The 12,013-nt window shown below is 41.8% G+C and overlaps 2 protein-coding genes across 2 annotated transcripts; one reads left to right on the top strand and one right to left on the bottom strand.

The window, feature by feature from the left end:
- Nucleotides 1–2,119: 2,119 nt before the first annotated feature.
- On the bottom strand, nucleotides 2,120–5,883 carry LOC132669771 (uncharacterized). The gene is made up of 3 exons (XM_078447719.2): nucleotides 4,350–5,883; nucleotides 3,213–3,916; nucleotides 2,120–2,318 (listed from the first exon to the last, which is right to left on the bottom strand). The coding sequence occupies exons 1-3, from the start codon at nucleotides 4,356–4,358 to the stop codon at nucleotides 2,120–2,122; spliced, it is 912 nt and encodes a 303-aa protein (XP_078303845.2). The 5' UTR covers nucleotides 4,359–5,883.
- AKAP5 (A-kinase anchoring protein 5) lies at nucleotides 3,164–11,748 on the top strand. Its single transcript, XM_060620033.3, has 2 exons — nucleotides 3,164–3,409; nucleotides 5,900–11,748. The coding sequence occupies exon 2, from the start codon at nucleotides 6,160–6,162 to the stop codon at nucleotides 7,447–7,449; it is 1,290 nt and encodes a 429-aa protein (XP_060476016.1). The 5' UTR covers nucleotides 3,164–3,409; nucleotides 5,900–6,159; the 3' UTR covers nucleotides 7,450–11,748.
- Nucleotides 11,749–12,013: the final 265 nt, after the last annotated feature.

Genomic DNA, 12,013 nt, shown 5'->3' on the forward strand with positions numbered 1-12,013 from the left:
GAAGGCAGACTTCAAAATTGCACTACTTGCTGCCTGCCAGATGGACTTTTTAAGTCCTCTGACGCTAAAGCCTCTGCTCCTGTTATTCTGCCCATCAGAGCTGTTCCTGGAAGGCAGCCCCTGCCACGTGGTACAGAAGCAGACTTCCCATTTGTGACAGGTGGAAAGCTGTGTCCATTTCACTTCCCTCTTGAAGGAAGGGAGAGTGAAAGGCAGAAGAAACAGAGGGAAGAAATAAAGAGGTTGGGAAGGCTGCTAAGCAATTAATAGCATGGGTTTTGTGAAACTGATTCTTCGATCTGTGGTTAAGAAGTGTGACCACACTTCTTAAGAGGGTACCTGGCTGGTTCCGTTAGTGGAGCATGTGACTCTTGGTCTCAGGGCCGTGAGTTTGAGCCCCACACTGGGAGTAGAGATTACTTAAAAAGTTTTTTTTAAGGGTAAAGAGCACCGAGGCTAAAAAATAAATAAATAAATAAATAACTGCAGGCTAATTGAAGACCTAAATTCAAGACCTGCAGAAGCATTAGTGCTCGGAGTACATATTATATGTTGCCAGACAAAGTCCAGTGTCTTTACCTTGGGCCGAGGAGCCCTTCCAGATCACTGGCCTCCCCGTTCTTAACCCTTTTCCGGGCCACTGATGCTTTCCCTCCCCCTATTTGTAATGTTACTGATGAACAGAGCGGACCTTCTCTATTCTGTACTTCAGAGGCTGTCGCCATGCACTGAAGATGTTCGTAGTAACAATTCAGAAGAGGCAGCACGCATGTACTGTCAAGTAAAGCAGATTACGACAGAACTCCCGTTGAGTTTGTGTTCACTGGTACAACCAACCGGACGGTGCCCCGAAACAGATAAAAGTACCAGAGAACACGAGGCACAAGTTCATTTAATGGTGTACCAGGGAAGAGGGTGGTGGGCTGATTCCCAGAAGGTCTCTCAAATGTGTGTAAGAATTACTGCTAAGGAGTTCTAAGCCATTTTTGGTAGCTACAGGCCCAGGCCCGGGGGGATGAGGGCCAGAATGGGAGAAACGGTAGGACCAGTTGAGATCAGGTAAAGAGGAGTTCAGATAAACAAGCAAACTATGCTATTGGCACGCTATGGCTGGTGATATTGACAAGATAAGCTGTAGGAAGGATAATTTCTCATCAGATTGGAGAAATCTATTTATAGCCTGTTTCTCATTATATAATGAAAAGCTACTAATGGAGTAGCAGACAACGATATGGGTAATAGCTTACTAACTGTCACTTGAGTTCAGGGATGACGGGTTTCTTTCATGCATGAAGTACTGAATACATTTCTTAAAATTCAGATATGGCATCAGTTTGTAGTCATATCCTAGAGAAAAATCACAGTGCAGTATTTTATTTATAGTACTATATTCTTTGTGAGTGTGTGTGTGTGTGTGCACGCACATGTGGTACAGGTTGGGGATGAGTTATTTGAAATATACCTTAAAGAAATCTTCCCTTCAAATACAAAATCAATTTACCTCAACCTCTTACCAGTTCCCTTCCACTAGTCTTTTTTTTTTTCCCAAGAAAAGTGATAAAAGATCTACAAGTCATTAAAGTGGATTTTGTTGTTTTTTACCTGTCCCTTATTTTATTTCCAACTCCTGCCTAATAAGACAGCTCTCCTACCTGTCTTCATCTGGATAAGCTCATCTTATTTTTGCCTGAAATTGTTGTAAATGCCTATGTCTAGTAGATTTGGGGAAACTTGGATCTCAATGAGTAATAGCATCTCAGTTGTTTATGAGTGCCATGGATTTCTTTTGGCTTGTTTAAAGTTCAAAAGTGTCAGCAAGGTTAGCAACCCATCTGGGAATATAAATGGCATTTTCACAGGCTGGTGTTGGCTGTCTGCACAAAGACAAACTGAATTCTTAATTACCACTAAAGTAGATGCTAATGGATTTTCCTGTTTTACAGCTTTCATCTCTAACTTTACCTGTAAGTTTAAGACCCCGACAACTTAGATTCGGCTTTGCTGTTGGGTCCTCGTGTTTCTTTCTTAAGTCTCAGTGAGAGCTACAGAATCTCACAAAGGTAAAATGTATTTCTGGAAAAACATCCAAAAGCAGATACCAGATTTATTTCCGTGAAGATCAGAATCCTGTCAAAGAATGGAGGTAGTAAGTACAGCGCTGTTTGGTAATTCTTTGCTCCGCCTGAACAGGTTCTTCATCTGGACGGTGTCCCGGGGAGGGCCCCTGAGGAGCCCAGAACTGTAACCCCGGGAGGACCTCACTGCTGGAACTCCCAGGAATGCCCGGGTAGGTACTGGTAATCCTGAAGCCCTCACACCTAAGCCCTCACAGCAACACCTCATTGGTTAATGAAACCGATGCTCTAAGTACAAATAAATGCTTGCGGTGTGTTTCACTACGCTTGTAACCGGTTTAGACAAAGACCCAGAAAACGTATGAAAATACACAACCTAGCCATCCAGTCAGGAAGGAGGGTAGATGTTGCCTGTGCCCTTTGCTCTGATTGGGACTGGAATCGTGAGGAAAGCAATCTCCTGATCCCCACTCCCGCTTAATCGAGAGGGACAAGATTAAGCACACATTGTAAATACGTAAGGTACAAAAGATGGATGGGGCTGGGTTCCTGTGCCCTGACCTCCTCCGCACACAGATTGTATCACCTCCACCTGGCCCCCTAGACTAGGGAGATTAGGGTCTGTCTAGGTCTTGGGCCTCAGAGTCCATTTGGCAATGAACCATAATGACACCATTGCACCCAAAGCCACTCCTAGGATAGCTGGTTTGTGTGTGTCTGTGTTTTGTTCTGTTTTTTTGTTTGTTTGTTTGTTTGTTTTTTTGGTCTCAATTCACAGACGTAATTTTCTCTCCAAACGAGCTCTCACCGTGCACAGTTTTGAATCCTTTCAAAATGTATCTGCTGTGTCTTTAAATATTTGGTGTGTCGAGGGGGCTTCGATGGCACTGCCCATATTTAAAACCAGATTTTGCTACTTTGCATCTCAGGAGGTGCGGGGCTCACTCCCCCTGTCCCCACCCCATCTGCGGGTGGTCCCCAGCCCCGGGCCTGACGGGGTCGCGCGGCGGGAACTCGCGCGGGGGCTCGAAGCGCCGGGTGCGCTCCCACGCGGCGGGGGGGGGGGGGGGGGGGGGAAGGGGGCTCTCTCAGGCCGCGCCCCCGCCCCCGCCCGCCCTGGCCCCGCCCCGCGCCCGCCCGCCCTCCCGGCGCGCATTGGAGCCGCGGGCTGTCGCTCCCCGCTCTCTGGGGAGGGGGCGCCGCGGGCTGCGGTCCCACTGCAGAGGGTTGTTCACTGCGGGTACGACCGAGGCTTCCCAGCCTCCTGGGCGCCCGGCCCCGCGAGCCGCCCCCTGACCTCGGCAGCAGGGTCGCCGGGGACCCCCGCGCCCTCGGTAAGTGAGGGACGGCGAGGGGGTGGCAGGGAAGGGGGTCTGGGCCAGGGTCAGGTCCTCTGGCCGCCTGCGCGGCGGGGTGGGCGCCCACAACCGGGGCCCCCGAGGTGGCCGGGGTAAGAACCGGGAGGGTCGTCCGTCCGCCCGCATCTCCAGCCAGCGGCCACCCTGGTCAGCTGTGCCCACCCGCCCTCTCCGCGTTACAGCTCGTCCTGGCAGCAGGGGTTGCGGGGACCGCTTGCCCTTCCTTACCCTCATTTGAGAGGAATGTGATTTGGGGCCCCTGGCCATTCTGTTTGTGCAGACAGCCTGAAGCTGGGCTATCTGTTCCACGCCCCCGGCACTTTCCTTTTTGAGTTCTTTATCGTGCGCTCTAGCACCTGGCACCGAGCGCGTCCAGCCGAACGAGCCGCCTTCCTCCGGAGGCAGCTTGGTGGTCCGCATCCGGCCCTGGGAGAGATTCGCAGCTTTCCTCGCAGGGGGCTCGCTCTTTTCCTCCGGGTTTCTCTGCTCAAGGGGGAAAGGGGCGTTAGACATGAGACTCGGTCAGGAAATGACAACAGGGACTTTAAGATTGCTGTGGCGGTAAGAGTACCCTGCTGGCTAAGGAGGAATCATCTGCAGACTAACACTCTTAAAAGTTTTAAGGTCTTCAGATTGTATTTTCCCCATTTCGGTTAGGTTTTTGGGGAATTTATTTCTACTGTGATATCCATTCAAGTGAGCTTCTCAGGCAGTTGTCTTTGGGCAATCCAGAGCAATTTCAAATCCTACAGTCTTAAACATGGTCTAATTTCAATATTTCTGTTAGTTATACATTCTCTGGCTGGTAAACACTCGGGTGCTGAGAACTCCGAGACAGGAGAAGACTTAAAGAGAGAGCTATAATCAGCTGTGATTCTGGAGCGTATGGAAGCATCATTTGAGGAGGGACACCTACAATGTTCATATTTTAGTTCCCGCGCTGTTCTGGGATGATCTTGTCCTTCCATCAGGGGCATCGAGTATGGAAATCCAACCTAAGGGAAAACTTAGATCATAAACTGATTTGCAGAGTTCCAGTTCCTCTTGTGGTTCATAGAATCAAGAGCTGCCCAAATAAACCTACAACGCTGAAGGATTTACATAAAAATAGTACAAGGAAAGAGTCCCCTTGCTTATTTTAGGACTTCGATCAACAAAAATTGGTACAACTTTTGTTGAGATCATCCCCTCACATCTTTGTTCGTTGGTCACGCTATTCTGTGGATTAATTTTATATTTATATGTAACCAATCAGTTTGCCAATCACATAGCTTAGCGATTATCTTTGGCTCCTTAATTAGTTCCAGAACCAAGAAAACAAAATATAAGGAATTTCAGAAGCTTGATTTTAAAATAACACGAACCCAGTCTAGTCTTGGTTCAATTATGAGTTCATGGGCTGTGTTACGGTTAAATAACCATAAGTTAAATTTAAGCAATGAAAACATTTTTGACTAGTGAATCTACTGCAGATTAGTATCTCCAAATAATTCATTTTCCTGATAAAACTCTGTTGCGCACTTTCAGAGCTTGGATTCAACCAAAGATTACCTACTAGCTGTGGAATCTCAGGCAAGTTGCTTAACTCTGTGCCTCAGTTTCTTCCTCTGCAGATAGTGATACCAGCACCTACTCACTTCGTAATGTTGTGGGGAAGATTAGAGATGTATGTAAACGTGCTTAGCCTTTCCTAAGGCACAGACGCTGCTCAATAAATGTTAGTTCTTATTATCATTCACTCTTACTGACCTTTGGCTATGTGCTCATTATGGAAAACTTTTGAACAGTAGATACTTAGGGAAAAAAATGTCAAAACCATACAACTACATTTAAGAGTGGTGAATGACAGTGATGTTAAATTTCCTGAAAGTATGTATGAAAAGTAGCAGCTCCCTGACAGAACATACATTTTTAGAACCGAAACCTTATGGTAGAATGGAAAGAACATCGGAGAGGCAAAGTCTTCAGTTCTAACTCTGGCTATGACCTTGTCTAACTGTATGGCTTTCAGCAGTCCAACCACCCACTCTGGATTTCTTCATCTGGCTGGGCTTGAAAAATCTCTAAGATCCTTTGCAGCTGCAGAATTCTTTACTGCATGTAGTAAAAATTACCCTAGCTTGCTTATCACCTTGCCTTTCATTGTTTTGTTAATGTTTGTTTTGTTAACTTTGTTAACAAATGTTTGGAATTGAGTCATAAACATTCGTAAAGACAGCGCAATGAAAGAATTGATATCAGATTTGCAAATAATCCAAGATGAAGTTTTAAGAAAGAGAGTAGAGGAAAATAGATTCACATGGAAATCTTTTTGATATTTTAATTCTCCAGTTATTTCAGTAAGTTATTCTGTGGGAAACGTGCCTGGTAGAATCATATACGTTCGACGGAAATCTAGGAAATTGTTTTCCTAGAAAACAATAGGCTGATGGTGAAATAAAATGCCACTCTCTTTTCTCTCATCAGGTTGATCCTTAAATAAAATAAAAATCTATCCCGTAAAGGGCTTTCATGAAGAAATTAAAAAGAGGAAATTTCAAGTAATAGAGAAACTAGGAGTTGTACACTGGAGAAGCCACCTAAAATAACTGGAGTAAGACAAAAAGAGTGAATACATCTGGAAGAAATTTTACTTAGTATGGTATTTTTGCCCACTTTTTGGTCATAAAGGCCGCTAAGGAAGAAAGAATATAGTTTTCTAGAGAAAGAACGAGTGTAATGTAAAAATGGAAGCCACAGTTTCTGAAATTCAAGTCGAAAGCAAGGATGAGAAGAGACCCACAGAAGTTAGTCCTCAAGATGAGCGGCAGGAGGAAAAAGCATCAGTGCTTTGCTTCAAGAGAAGAAAGAAAGCAGCCAAAGAGATGAAGCCCAAAGCTAGCTCTAAAGCTGCTGGTGCAGCAAGAACGGGTCTCCCAGAGGCGGGAGCTTCTGATCAGCCCCAGGCCCCAGTGGGGGCCTGGGCGTCAATCAAACGTCTTGTAACGCACAGGAAAAGGTCAGAAGCTTCAAAGCAGCAAAAGCCCTTTGAGGCTAAAGTGCAACCTGAAATCAGTGCTGAGGATGCTGATCTTTCTAGGAAAAAGGCAAAATCCAGACTCAAGATTCCCTGCATAAAATTCTCAAAAGGAGGGAAAAGAAGTAATCATTCCAAAATTATAGAAGACTCCGACTGCAGCCTCAGAGTCCAGGGAGAGGCTGAACGTTTGGATACGGAAGCTCCAACCCAATCCGATGACCAGGCAACCACGCCCAAGTTGCCCCAGGATGTGAGTAAAGCTGTCTCACAGAAAGGGGGCGATGAGGTCTGTGAGCCAAACGTGAGCCACAGCACAACGGCACCTGGGGAAAAAGTGATTGCAGTAGAACTTGGGTTAGACACTGGGCATTCTGCCATTCACACAGGAACGCTAGTCATTGAACGAGATACTGAAACAACTGAGGAAAAACAACGCATTCAACCCCAGCAAGCAAGCCCACTTGAACCTTCAGAAACACAACAGCAACTGCCGGTGGCTTCTGATGTTCCTCCCTCACCTGCAGTCCCAGATCAGCAAATTGTGGAAGAAGCCAAAAGCAATATCCTAGAAAGTGGACCAAATTGGAAACAGCACGAAAGTGGAGAGATGGTTGCTGAAGAGAGTGAGCCAAAAGATACTGAACTGAGCCAGGAATCAGAGCTTAGAGGAAATGAGGTCACTGCAGAGAAACCAAAACCAGAAGAAAGCAAAAGAATGGAGCCAATCGCTATTATTATTACAGACACTGAAATCAGTGAATTTGATGTTAAGAAATCTAAAAATGTCCCTAAGCAATTCTTAATTTCAATTGAAAATGAGCAAATAGGGGTTTTTGCTAATGATAGTGGTTTTGAGGGTAGAACTTCAGAACAATACGAAACACTCTTAAAAGAAACGGCTTCTTCTCTTGTCAAGAATGCTATTCAGTTGTCTATAGAACAGCTGATTAATGAAATGGCCTCTGATGATAATAAAATAAACAATCTTCTGCAGTGACTTAATTTCCAAATCATGGGAGGAAAAGAAAAAAAGCTTAATGCTGGCTGAATTATTTTACATACTTGCGGCATTTCTTTTTCAGTAACAAATGAGGGATTTATCATCTGTGGAATTTAAAGGTACAGTTCTGATCCAGAAGTGCTAAAGAATTACGTTTATAAAACCCTTTCTCCCCCTGAGATGTAGTCACTTCTGGATCAGAGGAAGCCCATACAGATTGCAATGCACAGTGACATACAGGGAGGTGTGAAAATGACACGTGGAGATTGGGGTACTTGGGGGAAGGAAGCTGTATTAATTGAGCACTTATGGGATGACATAAACTCTTTACTGTTCTCTGATGTCACAAAGCCTGGTTTCCCTTTGATAGTTCGATCCTGTGTATAGGTTAACATCACATTCGATTTTCAAAGCTTCCCCCCCACCCCCACAGTGCACTTTTATGTTTAAAATGGTGAAGAAGGTGAGCTATTTTTGTGAATGTGTGATTTATAGTTGTTACACTCATAGGCAGTAGTCTTACCTCAAAAAAATATTGCCTTTTCTTAGTTTCAGCAGAATGTGCATATTTGAATTAAACATGAGTGTTTTTCTAGTCCTGCTTAAATACTGTACACAAGCCATTCACAATTTACTTCAGACAGACAAATAATTACCAAGTGCAAAGGTGTAGAAACAGGCAGGGCATCTTCGCTCTCCATCTTCTGCCTCCAGCAGACCTGTATAAATCCATTTCTGCATGGGGTCGTCTACTGAAAAGCTTAAAAACAAAACCTGAAAAGCTAAGCAACAGCAACAGCAGCAACAAAAAGTGAGATCATTGTTTTCCATCCAGGGGAAGGCACACTGCCCGAGTAACAAATTATCACAGATAACATAGGATTCATCTTGCAGGATTGCTTCTCTAGAGCCCGTATTCATCAACCTCTCCTCGAAGAGGGAACGTGAATTCAAAGCCTGCCTGGCAGTGAAAGTACTAGGAAATCATAATAACCTGGTGAAAATATTGTCCATTCTTGACCAAGAAGGAGCCAAGTACATAGTTGAATAGAAAAAGTAAAAAGTTACTGCTAAAGCACATTGAATTTTAAATGTCAGTATTCTCTCATTGTGCCTCTGTGTTGAGATACCAGTAACAAACATTTTACGTGGATTTTGAAAAATAACTTTTTCATCAGTATTTCCAGTCCAGCTAATCCCTTACAGAAAAAATGAACTTAATGTAACCATAAGGGCTTGTTTGCATTTTATTCGGTTATTTAAATCACCGATCTCATTAATAATTACCATATTTTTTGAAAAAGTAATTACATTTCAATCTTTCCTTGTGTGAAATGGCCATAATACTACAATACACTTCCCTACCTCACAGGTAAAGGTTCAAACTGTAGAGTCCCCCACTGTCTAAGGGGCGGCATTACTCTGAAAGTGGATGAAGTATGAAGAGCTCTCCATTTGAGTTGTAAGGTATTTGTTAAAGAATATTTGTACATTCTTGGGGAAAAGAGTGTACATTGGATGATTGTAAATGATCTAGGTGACTTCCAGCATTATTACGTATAGAAAGTATGTGCTAATTTGTCCTATAGAACCTTCTTTGTTTCTTGCTGTGAGTACATCTTGAGACCTCTGGCAGAAAAACCTAATCTGACTTTGGAACTGAACCAAATAATGGATATTATTAGCAAGATTCTTTCCTGAGGTGCAAAATTATCCCCCCAGACTTTCCTACCTTCATGCCTATAACCTTGGGACCAGAAACCCACAAAAATCCTTCAATTTAGCAATGTGAGCGTGGATTTTCAAAACACATGACCCAAGAAATGAATTTCTTTTAGTGTACAATTTTTAAACATTTAAAAAAGACTGCTAAGTCATTCTCCCTAAAACTACTCTTTTTCATTCACTCTCTGTGGTGCTAATGGACTTGGATGGCTACCAGCAAATACCAGATCATATTTAAAAGTGAACAATTGTCAAAAACCTGATCAAAGTTGGTGCATTTTAACTGTTTTGAAGAATCCTGTCTTCACTTACTGCCAGAATGGCTCAAGCCAATATACTTGCATTGTAAACTTTTTAGTAATCTCTCATGAATGAGCACAGAGCACAGCACTTACCAGTGATTGAAAATATTTTGGAAGGCTTAAGCATATTTATTTGGGAGTTTTAAAAACAGATACAAGATAAATATGTGTAATTATTTTTGTTAAAATAGCACTTTCTCTAGTCCTAGGTTTCTACTTTTTTTTTTCCACTATGGTTTGATATATATTTTTGGTTAGAATGTATTATAATTGATTGTTTCTGTGGTAAGATGTGTAACTCCACTTGCATTCATCTTAATTGGTTTTTCCTTAATCTTTCCTACTCAGAATATCTGGGGAGTTAAATAAGTAGGATTCCAGTTTGAAAAAGGAATCCAGAAATTAATTGGTCTCCATCTAAATATACCTGCCACATGGCCAAATCCTATTAAAAGGAATTCTAAGGTGATCCAAACTCTATTGTTGTAGACACAAGCAGGAGTCACATAACTTGGAAGTCTCTTATAAAATATGTTTCATTTCAATAGTGTTTATTTTAAGCAATTCGACTTTATATGCGAGACATTAAATGAATTTAAGTAGGTTCCTATTCAATTCATATCCATTTGACATGATTAAAATGATCATTTAAAAGGCAATTCAATGACACTACATTAATTTTCACTTAAACGTGCTGTGGTATAAATGCTGCTTTTAATGAACACTTATTAATTAGTTGGGATTCAGTTTGTCTTTGAGTTTAGGATTTTACAAGGTGGGTTGGTTTATTGGATGCTTGTTAATTTTTTCGGCACATTATCTTCCCCCTTCTAAGAGTCCAGTATTATTCACTTCGCTTTACAACCCAGTGAATATGAAAACCCTCTTCTATTTTCTCTAGCACTATTCACTTAACATTTTCTCAAAGTACTTTATAGGGTATAAAAATAGTACTGGGTAATATCTAAGTGAAGGTAGCAGAAAACAAAAGAACTTTCAAACAGAAATTATGTTCCCTGCCTCCTCCTCCACCTCAAAGAATAATAAGCATGTGGCACAAATGGAGTTCTTCAGAAAAGCTGTCTGCATAATTTTCTTTCAAGGCAATTTCAAGGCATTTGACAGCACGAAGTTTGTGATGATCTTAATTGGTCTACTATTTAGTGGAGTCTAAGAAACTCTGATTTATTTCTGAGAGATTATCTTATTTCACGAGTATCTGTGAAAAGCCTTACTGCTAAAGTCCATTAGTCATGGGAGGGCACCAGTCAAATCTGGCTTTTGCATGCAATCCAGAGTTAACTTCATAAATGTTTAACTTCAAGTTGCCTTATTTTTTATAGTTATGAGTTCATTTGTGGGGGTGGGGGCTTTCCAGCAGAATTTTTAAAATAATTGTTAGGCTTTAGAACCCCATTGTTTGGAAAGATCCTTTTAATCTCAACTTTATTCAGATATGTAAAGTCTTTCTAATTTCATCTGATACTCAATACATCAGGGGTTGACTTTTCTGCCTGCCATTTCTGAAAAAAAAATTTTTTTAAGTCCTCATTTATGGTTTCAGGTTCTTTAGGTTCAAATTCCTATGATGTTTCATCCCGTAACATAAAGTTTCTTATTATGCAGAATTCAATCAATAGTACATTTTATGATACATTTTTGAAAAAAAGTTCTTGCAATCCTTATTTAGTTACAAAAATTAAACAGAAGGAAGCTCCATGAAATTTAGATGTCCTGATTAAATTCAGTTTGGTTCAACATGTGTTGGGTATAACATATGCCCAACACTGTTTGGTGAAGAAGACGGGCTCCCAGCCCTTCAAGAGCTCAAGCCAGGCAACAGCAACCACAGGAACTGGGGCAGGGATTAGGGCAAAGAGCCACAGGCAATGCAGCACCGTGAGTGCCATAGAGGGGAGAATAAAGAGACACTGGTTAATTTGCCCAGTGTGGGGAGGCGGTCATCTAAATACAGGGACAGTTTGAAAGCATTCAGTTCCTAAATAGTTACACAGTTATATTCATTATGATTTGTGAACAGGTGCAGAAAAAAGCCTGCATAATGTTACATATTTATAGTAGTTCTTTGTCTGTAAAAATGTTAAGTGGATGAGCTATTATGAAAGTAAAAGTTCCATTTTGTATTTCTCATTAAAATTAGTACTATAGGACTGTGGATCAGATGCTAATATTAAAGAAATACTCTGTAGAAAAAAGGTTTTAACCTGAATTAATATATGTACTGACTATTAATATAGAATAAATGTTATATTGGCTCATGTTTATTTTATTTACCTAAATCTTTTAAGAGAAATGTGGTATATTATATTTATTTCCTAAAAGTATAAAGATCACACTGATGAAAACTATTGAGTTAACATTACCAAGAGTTCTACTTTGCTAGTTGGGTGGGTGTTGGACAGATTTTACAATGATCTGCCCAAAAGAGCTCACCTGCAGGGGCTCCTTGGTGGCTCACAGTTGGTTAAGCGGTTAAGCACCTGACTCTTGGTTTCAGCTCAGGTCATGATCTC

Source organism: Panthera onca, chromosome B3 (genome assembly GCF_046562875.1).
Source record: "Panthera onca isolate mPanOnc1 chromosome B3, mPanOnc1 haplotype 2, whole genome shotgun sequence".
Lineage (NCBI taxonomy): Eukaryota > Metazoa > Chordata > Mammalia > Carnivora > Felidae > Panthera > Panthera onca.